We start from the raw sequence: 19,941 nt of genomic DNA, 5'->3' as shown, positions 1-19,941 counted from the left end.
TTGCAATCCCAAACCCCACCTAAACAAAACATGTCTTTATCCTTCATTTTCAAGTGAGTTAGTTATCTTTCTTACTTAAACTATTTGTTTAAGACTATGTATAGTTGACGTGTCGGCGATACAACCAAATGGTTTCATCTCCCTCTTCAACTGCTGCCAATGGTTTTCTTTTGTTTTTGCCTTTGGAATGATTAATGGGAGGCTGGAATGTCTTTATCATTAAAATCAATCATTCAATAATTACCTTTTATCTTCTTTTTATCTCAAATATTAATATGATGATTATATTGTATTTGAAGGTGTTTTAAAATGCACGTGTTAAATAAAAAACAAATACTAAAGAGAAAATTACTCTTTATTTATCCTTTCGAAATTTAAACTTTGAGCAAGATAATATTTTATTTTTATATTTTAAAAAATTATATTTTACATATAGAATAAACACTGTATTATTTTTTTAAAAAAAAATATTTCTGTTTTTTTTCACTTTTTTTCTTTTTCTCATATCTCCTCCTCCTCTCTCTTCACTTATCTTTCTATAACAATCATCTCTTCTCTCTCTTTAAAATAAGATTTGAAATAATAGAGAAAATATATCAAAAAATTATCTTTCACAATTCAATATAAATCAAAATGCTACAACCTTGATTCATAATGAAAAATTGTTTTGTTTCTAAGAATAAAATAAAAGCTATGCAGACGGTTATGGTTAAAAATAATATATTTTAGATTGTGATCTAGTTAAAAAAAGAATTTATTTTTTTATATTTAGATTTAATTATTTTTATAGATGTTTGTCATTCTCAAATATCTTATTTGTTTATTAACTTATAATTTTTTTTAATAAATTGAAGTATGAATCGTGATGTTGTAAACTAGATCGATATTTCATTTTATAAAAAAATAATTAAATTAATGACAAAAAATGGATTTTGTTGGATAATTATACATGGTCAAAGGAAGTTAGATATAAGGAACATTGATTCCTTGATGGTTCATTCATGATGAGAATCCATGCAGAATGCAATTTTGTAATGGTTTTTTGTTTTTAACTGTGATTTAAAATATTTTTTATTTAGAAATATATTAAAATAATATTTTTTTATTTTTTAAAAATTATTTATAACATTAAAATAATTTTAAAATATATAAAAAAATAAAATATATTTTCATGTACTGCATTAAAATATTGAAACCCTGCAGTCAAAATCATGCTAGCTTGGGGATTGTCAAAATAGGCGGGTGAAGAAGCAACTCAGCGGCTTGGTATCTAGTCTTTTTTAGCTAGATAGAGCTTATCGATAGGGTCCACATCCCTCGTCATGGTGGGTCCTGTCGAGTCATGAAAAAGTCTCTGTCAGGAGGGGTCCATCCACGCGCCTCTTCATAGAAATCGCTGGACAGGTTCATGTATTTGGATCCGACCATGCTACAACCAATTAAGAGAGTGGTGGTATGATTTGACCCTGGCTGCTGTCCTCTTTATCTACTCTCTTTTGTAGCCTGTGAAACCGGATTGTTTGAAAATTATTTTTTATTTAAAAATATATTTAAATAACTTTTTATATTAATATATTAAAATGATTTTAAAATATAAAAAATTAATTTAAAAAATAAACAAATTAAATTTTTTTTATACCGAATTGTAAGGTTAGTGTTTGGGGTTGCAGTTTATTTAAAGTTTAAGTTTTTATTGTTTTAAATTATTTTAATATATGGATATATTTTAAAATAAAATGTATTTTAATTAATTATATTTGAGTTTGACTTGGGTGACGCCCATGGTTTCATTAATGAATGTGGTAGGAATTTATAGCCTCTTGCAATCGACGACCGGTTTAGATAAGTAGCAGGAAAACAATGGGAATGGTTTAGAAGTCATAAAAATATAATTATTTATCTTTACTTCTATCCCTTTGGGTGACCTTGAACTTATCCACAGAGCTTCGTAAAAGTGATCGATTTTTGTTTAATTTATTTTTTATTAAAAAAATAATAAAATTAAAATTCTTTTTAAAAAATCTGGAATGTAACTGAAAGATGCCTAAACTAATCCGTTTTAATTTAATTTGGTTTGGGTTTTAGAATAAAATTTAACTTAAACTTGTTTAATTTGATTTTCGACTTGATTTTGGCTCGATTTTTTTAGTTTGATTTAGTTTTAGGTAAAAAATTTTGTTTAAATTTAGTTTTTTAAATTTGACTCGATTTTTTAATTTTGGTTTAATTTTTTTTATTTTTTTTATTTCAGATTTATAAAATCAAAACTAAATCAAATTAGTTAGTTTTTAAAAAACTTTAATCAGTTTAATTAGTTTTTTTATAATTAAATTTTTATAATTACTTTTTTAGTATTTTTCCTATCAAATTAGTTTTCTGATTTTTTTTACTCACTTTTAATTGTCATACTCTAAAAATCATTAAATCTTATTTTAAATGTACATTAATTATAGAAAAATATTTAATATTACTATTTTAAAAGAAATTAATAACTTTAAGGTTTTATTTCTCAATTCAGTCAAATATCTAAATATATTTTTGGTGGAACTCATTTTCCTAAAACAGCTCGCTTTCCCGAACAAGGGTTGGAGGCAAGTTATTAATAAAGGGAGTGACAAGGTTATGGAAATGAGTTTACTTGGTTGATCTTGATAATTTAAAATAATATTATTAAAATTTTAATTTAAAAAAATATTATTCAAAAAATAAATTAATATTTTAACAAGGTTAATTAATATGTAAAGTAATTATTTAAATAAATAAATTTACATAGAATGAACTTCCATTTAATTTAATTTAAATTAATAAATTGATCATTTAAGTCGAGTTTTTTATTTATTTTATCTATAAAAAATTATCTCATAATAATTTTAATTAAAAAAATTTAAACATAATTTTTTAAATCATAAATAATTTTTTTATTAAACTTATTTTTTAAAATCAAAATCGTAAAAGTTATATAAATGTCAAATACACACTTCTTGGTGGGGGAGTGGTTCTTCTTATTCAAAGTTTTGTAGAACCTTGGGGTATGATCTGATTCTTTAGTGGGGTCCATCTATTTTCCCAATGAACAACATGATCATAAAAAAAGTGGGATCCATATTTAACGGTTGGTAAAGCATGCATATATGCCACGCGTCATAAGATGCCAGACTAAACATCAACCAAAACGCAAAACGCCACCCACTTTTAAAGTTATTGTTAACTTATAATTGTAATATTAAATTGATTTTTTTGCAATTTCTAATGATTTTGAAATATTTTTAAAATATTTTTTACTGTTTAAAAATATTTTAAGAGAAATTAGAATATTTTTTATTTTTAGATACTTTAATATAATAATATCAAAAATAAATTTTAAAAAATAAAAAAATTATTTTAATAATTTTTTAAATAAAAAACTTTTAAAATAAACAAGAATACAATATTAAATTAACTTTGAATCTTTATATTTTTTTTTAACAAAATGATATTTAAAAATCATCATAATAACTATTCTATTTAAATATATTTTTTATAATAGAATAATATACTAATAATTATTCAATAACTCATATTTTTGTAAAAACAAAATCCTAATATTTTGAATAATTTCTCAAAACCTACACATAAATTATAATAAGCAGAAACATGAGGAAGCAGGTAGGACATAAATTTCGAGGCAAAAGTAAGGGTAATAACGTGATTATACAAGTACACTCTACATTCCTCCAGCTTCTTGTGCTTATAAGCCTAGGTTAGGTTACCAATGACCTGAACCAATGAGAGTGACAATTACGTGCGCACCAAGCGATAGGAACCCTTGCTCTTCATTTTGCTCCTCCTTTTCTCCCTTCTCTCAACCTCTCTGTGCCCTTCTCTGCCTGCCAACAGTCATAATTTTTTTTTTCTGGGTTTGTCTTTGTTATTGGGTTTTCTTTTGGAGATAATTTCAAGGTTGTTTCTTTTTCTCTTTTTTTAACGTGAAATAAGGAAATGGGAAATTTGTAATGGGTGGTTTTTGAAGGAGTGGTGGATTTTTGGAAGATAAAAAGCAAAGGGAGATGAGGAAATCGTTTAAGGATTCTCTTAAAGCTCTTGAAGCTGATATTCAATTTGCCAATACTCTGTAATTTCTTCTCCCCTTTTCTGTTGTTATGTTTTTTTTTTTTGTCTTCACCGAATTTGGTGAGATATTTGGGATTTCGGATAAGTTGAGTTGATATTTCTTTTAGGGTTGATGCATTTGCTTTGATTTCTGGATCCTCTTAGCTGATTTTCAAGTTTTGATTTTTTTCCTCATGACATGACGTGTTTGTTCTTGTCTGTCAGGTTCTTTTCTTTTTTGTTTTTTTTTCCTGGATATTTAGTGCGCTGGGAGGGTAGATATCTGTTTCAGTGTGTATAAGGTATTTATTGAGTGGGACATTATGCATTTTTTTACCTCTAATTTAAATAATTCTGGCGCATCCCAGAAAATCAAAGTATATAAAGGTTCAAAGGGTAGTACTAGCAGTGGAAGTTGATACTTTACGTGCGGCCCTTTTTTTATTTTCTTGTAATTAGTTGTTCCTTTTTGAGGCATTTATGTCAATTACGCTGTGGAGTTGAAAAAATAATTCTAAAATAGAAGTTTTGGTTTTTGTTGAATTTCTGTCGTTGAAAGTTGAGTTCATGATGCTAATTTGTGGCACAGGCACTTGATAGTTATTGGTTATTGAGAGAAAATAATTCTAAAATAAAAGTTTTGGTTTTTGTTGAATTTCTCTCATTGAAAGTTGAGTTCATGATGCTAATTTGTGGCACAGGCACTTGATAGTTATTGATTATTGAGAGCAAATTGTTTAAGGCATTAATGGGACAATGAATCAAAACCGTGAATGTGCGTTTTTTATCTATTTTGGAGCCATGTGAGAGTTCACATGATGCCAGTGTAGATGGGCCAGATGAATGATGCCCTGCTAGTTGAGTTGCCTTCTTTTTGAAAACTGAGTATGAGATTTTTGTCCAAACTCTGCTCTTCGTACCATTTTCCGTTCCAGATAGGTTGCTCAATCAATGGCTGCCTGTCCTTACCCTTGCCAATGCAGAAAGTTTAATAAGCTCAAGACATGGTTACTAACATGTTTGTGGTTTTAGAATTTTCTGCTTTGGATAATCTGTTCCTGTGTGTGTGTGGTTCGCTATCATTATGCCTTGAAATATGATATATGCATGTGTTTTTGTTGTGATGCAGGGCTTCTGATTATCCTAGGGAATATGATGGTGCCTGCCTTCAAATGAGATTATCCTACAGCCCTGCCGCTCACCTTTTTCTTTTTCTTGTCCAATGGACTGGCTTTCACCTAGCTGGTGCCTTGGGATTGCTTAGAATTCTTATATACAAGGTAATTTGCATTTCCTTCGATAGTTTGTTGATGTTTTTAGTGGCCAGGAGTCCATTTCTGTTTGCTTAACCCCCTTCTGCCTGCAGATGTTATTATAGTAAAAAACAAATGCTGCCTTAACCTTGATGTATTATTATAATGTTGTGTCACAGACTTATGAGGATGGAAAGACAACCATGTCTATTTATGAAAGAAAGGCTAGCATAAGAGAGTTTTATGGTGAGGTTTAAAGAAGTCAGTAACTTTCAACTTTATGCAACACAATTTTTGAAGCTTGCTGTATTTGGTTTATAATTTATTCTCCTTGAACAAAGATAGCAGCAGTCTTATCCTAGTATGATCTTTTATTTTTGTGCTTACAGGGGTGATATTTCCTTCTTTAATGCAACTTGAAAGAGGAATCACTGATGTAGAAGACAGAAAGCAAAAGGAAATTTGTGCAAAGTACAAAAAGAGAGACGAAATGGACAAAGGAAAGCTCTCTGAAATTGATTTAGAAAGAGAGGAAGAATGTGGTATTTGCATGGAGATTAATAGCAGGGTTGTATTGCCCAAGTGCAATCATGCAATGTGTATGAAGTGCTATCGAGATTGGTAAGTTAACCTCCACACCGCAAGCATGTTTAGATGTATGCACAAATAATCACACAAGGGGACTCTATTCAAGGTATTTAACCAATAATTTCATGCGGCTAGGTCCTCTCTTAAATTCTACATGATCTTATCCATCTCTTTTCAGTTTATAGTTAATGAATCTGCAACTCCTGACTTTTAACATTTTTCCCCATTGAGCACCTCTTCTATTGATGCTTGTACAATATCTGCAGTGTATGCACAGGGGATGAAAATTGATAAATACTCAATAAAGCTGTTTAGCATATTTTGATATTCAAAACGTTGGGAATCTCATTTCATTATTCCACAGAAACTACTTTTTTATGGATCAACATTTAAGGCATCAATCTGTTAAGTCGTCTTTTTATGGGTATTTTTTGTTTACTTCTCTGAACATATAGAATTCATATGTCTTGATCATATATTGCTTAAAAAGATCGTTCCCTGGCAAATGATTAGTCGTTCTTGCCTGCCAAAAGCACCTTATCAAATATGGTCAGGGATTGGATTATTGTGTCCAAATCATCTGTTTTCTGTTCTTGTAAACATCAATTAATTAGAGCAGGGTGTGTTTTGGTAATACAGTAAGTTTGACTCGATGTTCTAACATCTTGCTGTGGTTGCTTCAGGCGTACGCGCTCTCAATCATGTCCTTTCTGTCGAGACAGTCTCAAGAGAGTCAACTCAGGTGACCTTTGGATCTACACCAGCAACAATGAGATCATTGACTTGTCTTCAATGACTAGACAGAATTTGAAAAGACTGTTCATGTACATTGATAAGTTGCCACTCATTGTTCCTGAACCAATGTTTGTTTCTTACGACCCTCGTTACCGGTGAGGGTCTGGAGAAGTTTGCATAAAGTTCCGGTTGCTTGTATATGATTCTTGCTTCCCCTCATTCAGCAGCACACATTTTAACATTGTATATATACCTTCTCATTCTTAGCACGGTTTGGTTGCTATGATTTTAGAAATTTATTTGTCAAGTAAAAGTTAGAACTTGTGCTGAAGAACAACAGAAATAGGGCTCTCTTTGCCCGTTGATCAACGCGATCCCTGTTGCGTGACGCAGAGCTTTGATCGCCCTTTCTTGTAAAAGAAAGGTGAACTTGTCTTGCATTGCTTTTTCTCCCTGAATCTGTAATAAAAGAAGGGAGCGAGAAACATAACAGCTTTCTTCGTGGAAGCTTTTTACATCACGAAGGCATCATGGAAATTGAACGATTCCTGCTTCAAAAGTTGAAATAAAAAATTTAATCTTTCATGCTTCAACAGGTAAGAATTAGTTCAATTTTTTTTTCTTTTCCTACCAATAAAAAAAATTATAAAACTTAATATCTAATTAATCTTAACATTCAACAGCACTGAAATATCAAATAAAAAAAAGTTAAAAAGTTAGCTTGGCCTATCTAGGAGATCATCATAGTCAAATAAATTATAAAACTTATTTTTGAATGAAAAAATCAATTTAAAAAATTAAAAAAGAAATAATGGTAATCTTTTGTTTTGAATTAATTGGATTAAGAGTGTAGTTTTTCCCATTCTCTCTAATGAAATCTTGATTTAAATATTTTTATCATCATAATTTCTTTAATTTGAAATACTTACACTAAAAATAAATTTAAATCTAAAAATATTTTTTTACACATAAAACACTTAAAAAAAGGTTTAAATCTAAAGACACATCCTTTCATGCATGAAACATGATATCATCTAATATTATAAGTTAAGTAGGGGATTGTTGTTAAAATTTAACTTTTATATTAGATTATTTAAAATAACTTTATCTCATATAAAAAAATAAAGAGGTTTTGTTGTACCTTATAAATTTTGAAACGCAAAATTAATAGATTTTGATGTTGAATGGAAGATTTAAAAAAGAAAAAATCAAAACACACACATGTATCTATGTGTATGTGGACACAATCGCGTTGATATTGTGTAACATCTTTGTGTGTATGGGCACGCTTGCTTTGATATTATATAATATAAATTATTTTAATTTTTAAATTAATTTATTTAAGTTAATTAATTAAATTTTTAAAATTAATTAATCTAATAATTATACATGATACCTTCTACCAAAATTTTCAAATAATTTGAATGAAAAGTTAACTTTTAAACTTTACATACATCTATATTAGTAGAAGTGATCATTTTCAATTCGGTTTAGTTTTTATCTATAAAAAACAATTAACCAATTTTTTTAAAAAACTAAAACCGAGTCTAATCGATTGGTTTCAATCCAGTTCGATTCTTGATTTCAAAAAACTAAGAAAACCTATATATATATTTTTTAGGCTTTTAATGGGTTGTTTGATAGGCTTCTAATGGGCTTTCTTATGTTTTTAATTGGATTTCTAATAGGTTTTTAATTGATGTTAATATTATCTAACTTTCCTAGAAAACTTTAAAGTATATTTTATTTTTTTATCACTAAATATTTATTTATATTAAATTGTTAGTATCAATCTTGTGTTCAATATATATATTGCTTTTCTAATATTATTTTTTCTGTTTTGATTGAGTGCGCAGGTATAGAGAAATTAAAATAATATATACCAATAAATTAAAATACAAATTACAAACTATTGTCTTTAAAAAGCTTAAAAAAACAACAAATTACATTGTCATAAAACAATTTGATTTGTTAATGGTTAATACTATTGACATTAAAACCTGAAATTAAAAATCTAAAATTATAATATGATAAATTACATTAGAAGATATAAAAATAAAATGGAATATTTTTACCATATATTTTCAATAAATATATCAATTTTTGAACTAATTATCATCCATTAATAAATGTAACTTTCCATTAAATTTTACAAAATAAAAAAATTAAACATGCTAGAATAAAAATAAGTTAATTAATAAATCATAAAATAAAAGATATAAATTTATAAAAAAAATATCCAATTCAAGATTTTTATAGATTGAAAAATTGTTTATCAAGGTTATAATATGGGTTGTACACCAATAGCCCATAAAAGAACTCCAATTGACATTTGCACAAACATGAGATTTCAATTCTGTCTAATTCCAGCTTATAGGAATACAATCTTAAGTTCGATATTAAACAAACAAAAGGCCAAAAGATGGTTTCTAGACGAAACAAACCAATTTGCGTAATTTTCAAGAGAAGTTCTAAGCAATAGAATGAAAATAGGAAGCTGAATAGGGAAACAAAAATCCTTAATTGCTGTCTTTTCTCAGCTGATTTTGCTTCATCAATGGTAAAGATGACCAATCTTTTTTTTATAGATTAAGGTGGGTGTTCGGGTCAGCTTGCGCGTACCTTATGCAACTTTTATTTTTAGATTAACGTGGGTGTCCGGGCTAGTTTGCGCGCACCACGACTAATCTCACGGGCCCTAAAGTTAACGACCATGTAAGCCTCCAGTAGTCATCATATGAGCAACCAAGAACTCGAACCTGAAACCACAGAGGGAGCAAACCTCTTGATCTCAAGTTCTTACCACTTGACCATCACCTAAATGGTTTAAAGATGAGCAACCTTGGAATGCTTACAGGCAGCAATTGACAAATTAAAGGACTTAATTGCAATAATCAAAGACTTAATTGCAGTAGCAGCTAAAACTATCACAACTTGACGACGACTGGGACACATTCCCTAGCAAAGTCCAAACAGCTTGTGTAAAACCATTCAAATAATCCTTAAACTCCTCATTTTTCTCTATATAAAGACTAATACTCTCACATACTACAGCCCTAAGCTTATCAACAAGAGCTAGCCCTTCTGCACAACTCTCTAGCACAGGCTAGCCATTTGTTAAATATTTCTTAAATTCAGTCATCTACTCTCTCATATGATCCTAAAAAACTAAGCCATCTCTTGAAAATTCAATAAAAAAAATTCTACAACACAAGGGTGAACCATCCCCTGAACTAACCATGGAATCAATCAAAGCCGCAAGCATTAGATCACAATATATACATTTCTTTCCGAGGACAAGAATAAAAATCCAATTAAAATAAGTATAAATATTTACGTAAGCATTAGAAGAACAATCTAAACCTATATAAATTCCATTACAATCAGAAAAAAATTATATTATTTTGAGACAACTAAAATAAAAAATACAAATAATTTTCTTATGAATAGATTTTTGAGCATTCAAAACAATAATTGTATCTCTAATCTTTGTATTGAAAATCAAATATAATAAATTAAATAGATGATAAAGCTAGAAAAAATAAAAATAGCTATTAGTTAATTAATTAATTAAGAAGGAAAAAAAATAGAATTAAAACTCACTCATATATAACTGATGCATATGCTAGGATGCTATAGAAGAGTACTGGAGTGCCATGCGATCTTGCATGGATGAAGAGGAAAGGCTAACTGGATAGTTCATAGATTTTGAAAAACATCATGTCTAGTTGTTTTGGATTTATTTTGGATTTTTTTTTGTCTAAATCCAAGGAGGAGTGGGGGAGGCGTAGAGGTGAGAGGATAGCCAGGATTACTGGATAAATTATTATTTTATTAATAATATTTTTTTTATAACTGGTTTAGTTTGAGTTAATTGATTTCTCTATTATAAAATTAGATTTTTTAAAAAAATATTCTAATCAGTTTTTTTTCTGTTTAATTTTTTCTATTAATTTTTTTAGTTTAATTGATTTATTATTTTTGTAATCACCCCTACGTATTAGTATAAATAATTTTACATAAATAGTTGCATTTACAATCTTTTTAAGTACGAGAGGAAGAGTGTTATCGCATTTTTTCAGCAATGCCTTTTTCAGCGTGAATCTGATGGAAGGGGATTTATATTTCTTTTTCCAAAAAAATTGTGTTTGCTCAAGATTACAGATTCCCTGCATAATAGAAAACAAGCCGTATGTGATGTTCTTGAATGCTTAATTTTCTGAATGAACTTTTGCTTATCCTTGTTTTTCCTGTGCGAGTTGGGAAGAAGTAGCTTTTTTTTTATTTTAGAATGAAAGAAAAATATGAACATTTTTTCTTTTAGAATCTTGAAGATAAAAAGGTAAAGGAGAACGAAAGCAATGTTGCGATTGAATTGAAAGTATAAACTTTCTTAAGGATAAGTAAATGAAAAGTAAAAGGTAATGAAGAGACGGATGGTTACTTTAGAAATATTAATATTGAAGGGTGTTTAAAAAATAGTAATAATTATTTTTTAAAATAATTTTTTATTTGAAATATATTAAAATAATTTTTTTAAAAAATATTATTTTTAATATTAGTATATACAAATAATATAATAGAAAATTAAATAAATATAATATAATTGAACTTCAACATCATGCAAGACCAGATATTACCGGCAAGGCACAAGTCACCGGACCCCACATTCAGATAAGGCAAGATAAGGCCTATACTTTCACAACCCTCAGATGGATACGCAAATTGATCCAATGGCCTGTAATTACCACCGAAGATAAAGCATCTAACCTTCATTAAAAGCCAGTGTAGCACGGCGGAACTAACAATCACTTCTTCAAGTCTCCTAAAATCACACCTGAGTCTAGCCATGACTGCCTCCACAGCTGCTGCAGCTACATCCTCCTTCATTGGAACACGTCTGCCCGACGTCTACTCAAACGCGGGTAGGGTCCAAGCCAGGTTCGGATTTGGCAAGCAAGCACCCAACACATCTATGAAGACCACTCCAGACCGCCCACTTTGGTATCCAGGAGCCAAGGCACCTGAGTACCTAGATGGCAGTTTGGTTGGTGATTACGGGTTTGACCCATTTGGGTTGGGCAGACCAGCTGAGTACTTGCAGTTCGAGCTTGACTCTTTGGATCAAAACTTGGCTAAGAATCTGGCTGGAGATATTATTGGGACCCGTACTGAAGTTTCTGATGTGAAGTCAACTCCGTTCCAGCCTTACAGTGAGGTTTTCGGGTTGCAAAGGTTCAGGGAGTGTGAGCTTATTCATGGAAGGTGGGCTATGTTGGCTACTCTCGGTGCTCTCTCAGTCGAGTGGCTCACTGGAGTTACCTGGCAAGATGCTGGAAAGGTACATATATCAGGAATTTGTCTTTTAGTGATGCATTTAAGTTCAGGTGGCTGATGATCTTGTGTCCTTTTCAGGTTGAATTAGTTGAAGGATCATCATACCTTGGTCAGCCGCTACCATTTTCCATTACAACATTGATCTGGATTGAGGTTTTGGTGATTGGATACATTGAATTCCAAAGGAACGCAGAGCTTGACCCAGAGAAAAGACTCTACCCAGGAGGCAGTTTCTTTGATCCTCTTGGCTTAGCTGCTGACCCAGAAAAGAAGGCTACCCTTCAATTGGCAGAGATCAAGCACGCTCGCCTTGCCATGGTTGCCTTCCTAGGCTTTGCAGTGCAAGCTTGGGTTACAGGAAAAGGCCCCCTCAACAACTGGGCTACTCACTTAAGTGATCCTCTCCACACGACCATTATTGACACCCTGTCCTCTTAAAAAATGTGATCCTTCGCCCTGAGAATGTTTTAATCGGCTTAAAGTGTTGCCAGATCCTCCTTGTCTTCTTGTAAAAATTATAACCTTCGACAATTTAAGCACATTCTTGTGGCCCTCTATTGCTTCTTGATATTGTTAATGTGTGATCATTGAAGTAGCTAGTCATGAATGTATGTCACCCTGGGAAGCTTAAGGGACCATGTACAGATCATAAACTTGTTTTTGTGGCGGAAATTAAGCTAGGATTCGTGAAAGAGAGTAACTTGGTTAACATCAAAAAGTATTCCACCTTGCCATCTGCCCTGCTTGTGCACTCCAGCCAATTATGAATTCTCAACTTAAAAAGTTCTTGGATTCGGATTGTTGGTTCACATAAATTTGAAATATGCCGAATATTTTCCAATTTCTTAATTAAACTCGGAATCCAATTATCAGCATATCTAAGGAAGTGAAAATATGCCGAACAGTTTTCCGTGTTAATTAAACTTGAATTCAATTATCAGCATATCTTAGGAAGTGAAGATTTTCGTAATCTTTATCAAATCCGAAAGTATAGGGCTTGTCTCTGGGACAAGGCTAAGGTGGGGAGTCACTAGCAAACCATAGAAACAAAGCTGCTAAGCATCGGTCGCAGCCATAGAAACAAACTCATGAGCAAGCTCTACGCCAGCCTGAAAGTGCTACAAAAATGCAAGTAGACAGATAATTAGATTTAGGGAGAGACATTTGTTGCATTTAAATCATCTACCTTGAGAAACAGCAAGGGGTGTGAACTTGTGTCGAGATATCATCTACTTCGCAAGCAAACATGTAAAATATGAAGAACGATAAGGAGGATTCGACGGTAAGAGGATTTCAAAAGTTAAGCACAGCTTAGACTTTTACGCAGCTGACAATGGGGCTCAACACATGAGCAAGATTAGAGGATTAGAGGACTAGAGGGAGGCATTTTCTCCTTTCTGTATCTATGTTTCTCCAAGAACGGAAGAAAGAACAAGAAACTCCTGAATCTATTATCGAGACAGGAGCTTTTTATAAAATAAATAATTTTCTTTGTTATTTTTTTAATTTAAAAAAATTATTTCTTATTTCTTATTTTATAATTTATTATGTTTTTTAGTTTTTTCTATTTGAAAAGATAATTCTTTTATCGAGTATTATTAGGATTTTTTTAGTTTTTTCTATATAAAAAATTATAATAGTTTTTGACAGTAAATAAGTAAATGAATAAAAAAATTAGTTACATTGTTGTTAATTTTTACAGGTTCTGAATTCTAACAATCTTATCATTCTTTTTTTTTTAGCTAGTAAGAACGTTTGCGTGCTTCTAAAAAAAATAATAATTTTTTATATGTTTTAAATCATTTTAATATATTAATTTTAAAAATATTTTTTTAAAAAAAATATATAATATATTTTAATATAAAAAACACTTAAAAAAAAACTATAAACCTCCAAACACGACAGAATGCTTTGAATTGAATAGATGTCATAACCACTGTCTCCAAATGAAGTTCTATTTTCTTAAAAGAAACCGTAATAATTGTATTATTCTGGATGTATCTAAAACAAACTAATACTAAAACACACGTGCATTGGTGCAAGACATTTGGAGCATCAAACCGAGTTAAGCTAAGTAATTTCTAAAATCTTTCGACTGCAACTCATATCTAGTTTAAATTTTAAATTAAATTATAAAAAAAAATTGATTTATTATAATCCAGCTCAATTGTCAAATTTAAAAAAAAAAACACAAAAAAATAATAAAAAAATATAAGTTGATTAAAAAAATTTCAAGACATTTTTTTTATATAAATATTAAGATGATGCATCTCAGACTAAATATCTTTTTAAACATGAAAAAAAAAGTCAAGATGAAAAAAATAAAAAACTCAAGCACATGAATATAAAAATAACCTAGGCAGCTAGCAATAACGTAGATTAAATTTTTAAAAAATAAATTCAAGTTGACTAAAAACTTTGTAAAAATGAAATTGAAACCAATTAATCAATTCATAAATTAAAATGAAACACATTACAAAGACTAACTAAAAAGAAACCAATTGCTTTAAAAAAAAATTATAATGTGACATTTAAAAAAAAATAACACAAAAATATATTATATTGATTCAAGTTTCATTATTTAACTCGTTAAACCTTTGATATTGATCATGTACTCCAAGGTTTAATAATTTTTTCTGTTTAAATATATTTTTTACCTAAATATGTGATTAAAAAATTAGTTTCTTTTTTAGAAAAGCTAAAAGAAAAGGTTAAAAAAAATTAAGATAATATTAAAAAAATAATAATTGATACTCCAATATATTGAATCAGAGTTTTTAGCCTAGGCTCACATAGCTGGTTTTGATTTATTATTTTAAGGGTTGGACCTAGGTTTTTTTTTTTAATGATAAGATAAATGAACTGTTGTTTGTTTAACCAAGTTCTACCCACCTTTATAATGGTTGGAAAATCAAGATAAATTTTATTTTGTTTTAAATATTATTTTTTCAACCTATTTTCACTCAATAAACATCCATACAAGCATAAAGCAAAAAAAACTTAAATTATTAAACTTAAAAACCTCAAAAACAGTATGAAAATATAAAAAATCAAATTGGTTAAAATCTTTCTTTTTTGAAATTGATATGTTTTGTAAGGTATTATTGAAATTCAAAACAATCATCATCAAATCTTTCTTGTTAAATAAAACTTGTTAACACCAAGATTAATTTTTTCGTGGCTAAAATCGATGTTAACCATATTTTTTCTCTCATATCTCATATCCAAGGATTGAAAACAAAATTGAATAAAAATTAAATTTTCAAACAATATAAGGACTGCCAGGATTGAAAAATGAAAATAGAATGATGTAAATAACTATTTTAGCTAGATTTTAGATTGGCATAAGTTTTTATTGTGTTTTATGCTTTGGTCCCCTATCATTGGGTTTTTATTTTTTTAATAAATTTTGATCAATTAGACATGTAAAGATGTGATTGAAAATAAAATTAAAGCCTAAATTAAAAAAAAAAATTGATCAATTTTTAAATGTTAAGATATTTTTTGCGATATATGACTCTTAAAGTGTCACTCCAAATTTTAATTAATTTTTGAAAAGTTACCATACCATATGGATTTTTAATAATCTAAAAAAAACTTAAGTTATTAATCTTGAAAATCTCAAAAACAATATGAAAATATAAAAAATCAAATCTGTTAAAATCTTTCATTCTTGAAATTGATATGTTTTTTGAGATATTATTGAAATTCAAAACAGTCATCATCAAATCTTTCTTGTTAAATAAAATTTGTTAATATCAAAATTAACTTTTTTGTGACTAAAATTATGTTAACCGATATTTTTTCTCTCATATCTCATATCCAAGGATTGAAAAAAAAAATTTGAATAAAAATTAAATTTTCAAACAATATAGGACTGCCAAGATTGAAAAATGAAAGTAGAAGGATGTAAATAAGTTTTAGCTAGATTTTAGATTGGCATAAGTTTTTATTGTGTTTTACGCTTTGGTTCCCTATCATTGGGTTTTTATTTTTTAAAATTTTTTTGATTAATTAGACATAAAAAAATATGATTGAAAATAAAATTAAAGATTAAATTAAAAAAAATAATAACAAATTTTGATCAATTTTTAAATGTTAAGATATTTTTTACGATTTATGACTCTTAAAGTGTCACTTTAAATTTTAATTATTTTTTGAAAAGTTACCATACCATATGGATTTTTAATAATCTAAAAAAAACTTAAGTTATTAATCTTGAAAATCTCAAAAACAATATGAAAATATAAAAAATCAAATCTGTTAAAATCTTTCATTCTTGAAATTGATATGTTTTTTGAGATATTATTGAAATTCAAAACAGTCATCATCAAATCTTTCTTGTTAAATAAAATTTGTTAATATCAAAATTAACTTTTTTGTGACTAAAATTATGTTAACCGATATTTTTTCTCTCATATCTCATATCCAAGGATTGAAAAAAAAATTGAATAAAAATTAAATTTTCAAACAATATAAGGACTGTCAAGATTGAAAAATGAAAGTAGAAGGATGTAAATAACTATTTTAACTAGATTTTAGATTGGCATAAGTTTTTATTATGTTTTACGCTTTGGTCCCCTATCATTGGGTTTTTATTTTTTTAACAAATTTTGATCAATTAGACATGAAAAAATGTGATTGAAAATAAAATTAAAGACTAAATTAAAAAAATAATAACAAATTTTGATCAATTTTTAAATATTAAGATATTTTTTACGACTCTTAAAGTGTCACTCCAAATTTTAATTAATTTTTGAAAAGTTATCATACCATATGGATTTTTAATAATCTCAAAAAAAAAAAGTTATTAATCTTAAAAACCTTAAAAACAGTATGAAAATATAAAAAATTAAATCGGTTAAATTTTTATTTTTATTTTTTAAGATATTATTAAAATTTAAAATATTCATCATCAAATATTTTTTATTAAATAAAATTTGTTAACATCAAAATTAATTTTTTCTACTCTATTCTCTCTTATAATTATTAAATTGATATGCAATTTTTTCTTTCATCAAATTGATATGCCATACCAAATTTCATGGACAGAAAAAGAAAAGGAGAATATTACTGTGAATTATTAAATGGCACAAACTATAGGTACCAAACAATTCTACTCTATTCTCTCTTATAATTACAAAACAACCCTAAGAAACTATCAATTTTCCCAACATACCCTTCAATAAAATCCCATAACCAGCCTCCATTTCTCCCAGGGTTCTCTTGCCCCTCGCTCGAAACCCCGAAACTGTAGTCAAAGCAGCTTTCCCTCCTGCCTTTTCCCCACGATTTCCTCGCCGCAAGAAACACTCCATTCAACAAGTAAGAAATTTACTTTTAAAAATTTTCACTTTTTATTTATTTCTTGATAATGGGATATTTGTGCAGATAATTTTTTTTTTTGCCTGTTCGGGATTTTTGCAGTTTTTACTAATAATGCACGTAGTGAAATAATGGGAAGTGGGAGTTTATTGTGGAATTTGACAAAGAAATATTTAACAGTCGGGGTCATAGGGCTAACCATTACAGACCGATATGCTAGTATTGTTCCGGTACGAGGTGGCTCTATGTCTCCTACGTTTAATCCTAGGACCAATACAGTTTTGGGGTCATTAGGTAATGCTTTTTCATTCTTATATTTTTTGGAAGTTTAATGATAGAAGTGGTTTTTTTTAATGCTGATTTGGGATTGTTTTGATTATTTGTTTTGAGTACAGATGACCGTGTTTTGATCGAGAAGTTTTGCCTTGCAAAGTACAAATTTTCCCATGGCGATGTGGTAGTTTTTCGGTAGGTGTTTTCGTGGATTTTGATTGGATTGTGTTTCTGTCATGGTTGGAACCCATGCTTTATTCTTATTGTGATGTGAATTTGTCTTTGGATGATTCTTGAAGCTGTAGTTTAGAATGGAGGAAATTTAAGGTTTTATTGCATTTTGGATTCTTTAAATCATTTTGGCTATACCCCATTTGAACTGTCAGGAAGGAAGGAGTGAATTCAGGGTTCTTGGTTGGGGTTTTGTTGGTAGGAAAATCCATTTGTGGCATCTTGAGGCATTAGGCTGGCCATGCCGGGTAATTAGTGGTTCAAGAGCAGTTTACTGATGACTAAGTAGTATAATTCTTCTCTTGTTTACTGATGAATCAGGCTCTTTGGACTGATGAATAATTAGTGTCGTAACTCTTCTTTGCCTAATATGAATCTTTGGATCTGATTGAAATTGGTTTTCATATGTGTCACAGTCTATTTACAGTGTCATGTTGGCTGTTTCATTATTCAGCTTAAAATAGTGTATATTTTACAACATTGTGATGCTTTGAAAGCTCTGGTCATATAGCATAAATAAATTCATGCAGAATTTCTATATAGAAAATCTGACTTGTAATTATTTTTGCATCATTTTGTAGCTCCCCAAGCGAACACAAGCAGAAACTCATCAAGAGAATTATTGGCTTACCTGGTGACTGGATAGGAACTCCTCAAAATGATGTGATCAAGATTCCAGAAGGACACTGTTGGGTTGAGGGAGACAATCCAGCATCTAGCATGGATTCAAGAACTTTTGGCCCAGTAAGTTATTTGTGCAACTATAATCATGCATAGCTTCTACAAGGTTTTGACTTTTTCGATGACATATCTTAGCATGCTTAACTGGTTTAACTTGCAAAATCTGCATTATACTGCTAGTATTTTGTGCTTGCTATCTGATTTGAAGGAGCCGATTCCTTGCAGATTCCTTTGGGTTTAGTCCAGGGAAGGGCTACGACCATTGTATGGCCTCCTCAAAGAGTATGCCAGGTTGAGAGAAGAATCCTTCAAGACAGATTTCCCCCCTCCGCATGAACTTCCAGTAACAGTTCTCTTCTTGTGCGGGATCACAAATTCTCAAGTTTTTCCCGAGTCCCGTTTCAGCATTGCTTTATGGAATCATGTTGCCTATTTGCTTTCCGCCCCTTTGTTGTGTGGCTTCACTGCAACCAAAACCGGTGCTCTACATTCCATACTGAGAATCACAATTATTTGAAATATTCAGTGTATTGACAACTTAGCAAAAATCCAAATGGTCTAGAGTGCATTTTTGAAGAGATAGAAAGTTTTTACAATTTCTATATCCTTGTGCAAGTTCAATTTCGGTGTTTTATATTCCAATGCCAGGTCTTCCGAAGGAGGATCCTGAGATGTTACCTAGCAAGCCCTTTCGTCTCACGTCTAGATGTGAAGCAAATTGGCATCCAGGGGCCATCAACATGTTTGTTTTTTAACACACTGTATTCTCCTGTTTCTGTAGCTTTGTCCATAATGGGCTCAGATGTCTCATGCCCTTGGGTAGTCACATCTTGGGCTTACCAAAAGCCCAATTGAAGCAAGCCTAATGTTGACGTTTCCTTTTGAGTTTCGATCATGCCAAGCTTATTAAACTCGTTTTTCCATTGTAATCACATATCATAAACATTATTATAATACAATAAACATCATTATAATACCTAAACTAGGTTTGATTTATCCCGATTCAGGGTATAAGTTTGAAGGGTTACCTCATGAATTTGCAATGAAACTTAACTCTATTTAAGTTTTAGATTAGTGCTTGGATGAGCTGTTATTGGATTGACTTTACTGTCAAACTTAACTGGGTTTTGCAAGAATGACATGATATTAACATGATAATCAAAAGAATGTAATCAAGGGGAGAGTGGAAGGATAAATTTGCAGAGAGGTTAAGAAGGCAAGTAACTAATAACAGTAAAACCGAGGGCCACCATTGGCAAAAATTCCTATAAAGCAACTTAAAAAATATCATAATTTTGGAGGCCCAAAAGTACCCCCCTCCTATATCACAGATTTTGTTTGCTTTTGTAGTATTTAATGAGCAGAAGTTACATACAGAAAGTCATAATTTCTCATACTCGTCACAGCCTTCTTCGTTTTCCTCTTTCCC

General features: G+C 29.8%; 4 protein-coding genes across 9 annotated transcripts in view; all 4 read left to right on the top strand.

Annotated features, from left to right (window-relative positions):
- Window positions 1-3,746: 3,746 nt before the first annotated feature.
- LOC105141793 (E3 ubiquitin-protein ligase RNF8-like) lies at window positions 3,747-6,987 on the top strand. Of its 5 annotated transcripts, none has more exons than XM_011049150.1 (5): window positions 3,747-4,111; window positions 5,219-5,369; window positions 5,522-5,588; window positions 5,732-5,963; window positions 6,614-6,987. In XM_011049150.1, exons 1-5 carry the CDS (start codon window positions 4,047-4,049, stop codon window positions 6,822-6,824), a joined length of 726 nt encoding a protein of 241 aa, XP_011047452.1. In that variant the 5' UTR covers window positions 3,747-4,046; the 3' UTR covers window positions 6,825-6,987. The 5 variants fall into 5 exon arrangements, with proteins under 5 accessions (XP_011047452.1, XP_011047456.1, XP_011047455.1 ...); XM_011049154.1 differs by lacking the exon at window positions 3,747-4,111 and adding an exon at window positions 4,151-4,391; XM_011049153.1 differs by lacking the exon at window positions 3,747-4,111 and adding an exon at window positions 4,413-4,974.
- A 4,472-nt stretch (window positions 6,988-11,459) lies between these two features.
- LOC105141792 (chlorophyll a-b binding protein CP29.1, chloroplastic) lies at window positions 11,460-12,640 on the top strand. Its single transcript, XM_011049149.1, has 2 exons — window positions 11,460-12,006; window positions 12,081-12,640. The coding sequence occupies exons 1-2, from the start codon at window positions 11,515-11,517 to the stop codon at window positions 12,438-12,440; spliced, it is 852 nt and encodes a 283-aa protein (XP_011047451.1). The 5' UTR covers window positions 11,460-11,514; the 3' UTR covers window positions 12,441-12,640.
- Window positions 12,641-17,169: 4,529 nt separating this feature from the next.
- LOC105141791 (Peptidase S24/S26A/S26B/S26C family protein) lies at window positions 17,170-19,133 on the top strand. 2 transcript variants are annotated; one of them, XM_011049148.1, is made up of 5 exons: window positions 17,170-17,327; window positions 17,420-17,621; window positions 17,723-17,795; window positions 18,413-18,575; window positions 18,738-19,133. In XM_011049148.1, the coding sequence occupies exons 2-5, from the start codon at window positions 17,459-17,461 to the stop codon at window positions 18,846-18,848; spliced, it is 510 nt and encodes a 169-aa protein (XP_011047450.1). In that variant the 5' UTR covers window positions 17,170-17,327; window positions 17,420-17,458; the 3' UTR covers window positions 18,849-19,133. The 2 variants fall into 2 exon arrangements, with proteins under 2 accessions (XP_011047450.1, XP_011047449.1); XM_011049147.1 differs by having other exon boundaries at window positions 17,172-17,327; window positions 17,430-17,621.
- Window positions 19,134-19,513: 380 nt separating this feature from the next.
- Window positions 19,514-19,941, top strand: part of LOC105141790 (protein yippee-like At3g11230) — a 2,568-nt gene continuing 2,140 nt past the window's right edge. The window contains exon 1 of the mRNA XM_011049144.1: window positions 19,514-19,936. The gene's annotated coding sequence lies outside the window, so the exon portion shown is untranslated. The remainder of the gene's footprint in view (window positions 19,937-19,941) is intronic.

Source organism: Populus euphratica, unplaced genomic scaffold (genome assembly GCF_000495115.2).
Source record: "Populus euphratica unplaced genomic scaffold, PopEup_1.0 scaffold130.1, whole genome shotgun sequence".
In the NCBI taxonomy this organism is placed as follows: Eukaryota; Viridiplantae; Streptophyta; class Magnoliopsida; order Malpighiales; family Salicaceae; genus Populus; species Populus euphratica.
The sequence above is the reverse complement of the archived record's forward strand: the minus strand, read 5'-3'. Positions and strand labels throughout refer to the sequence as shown.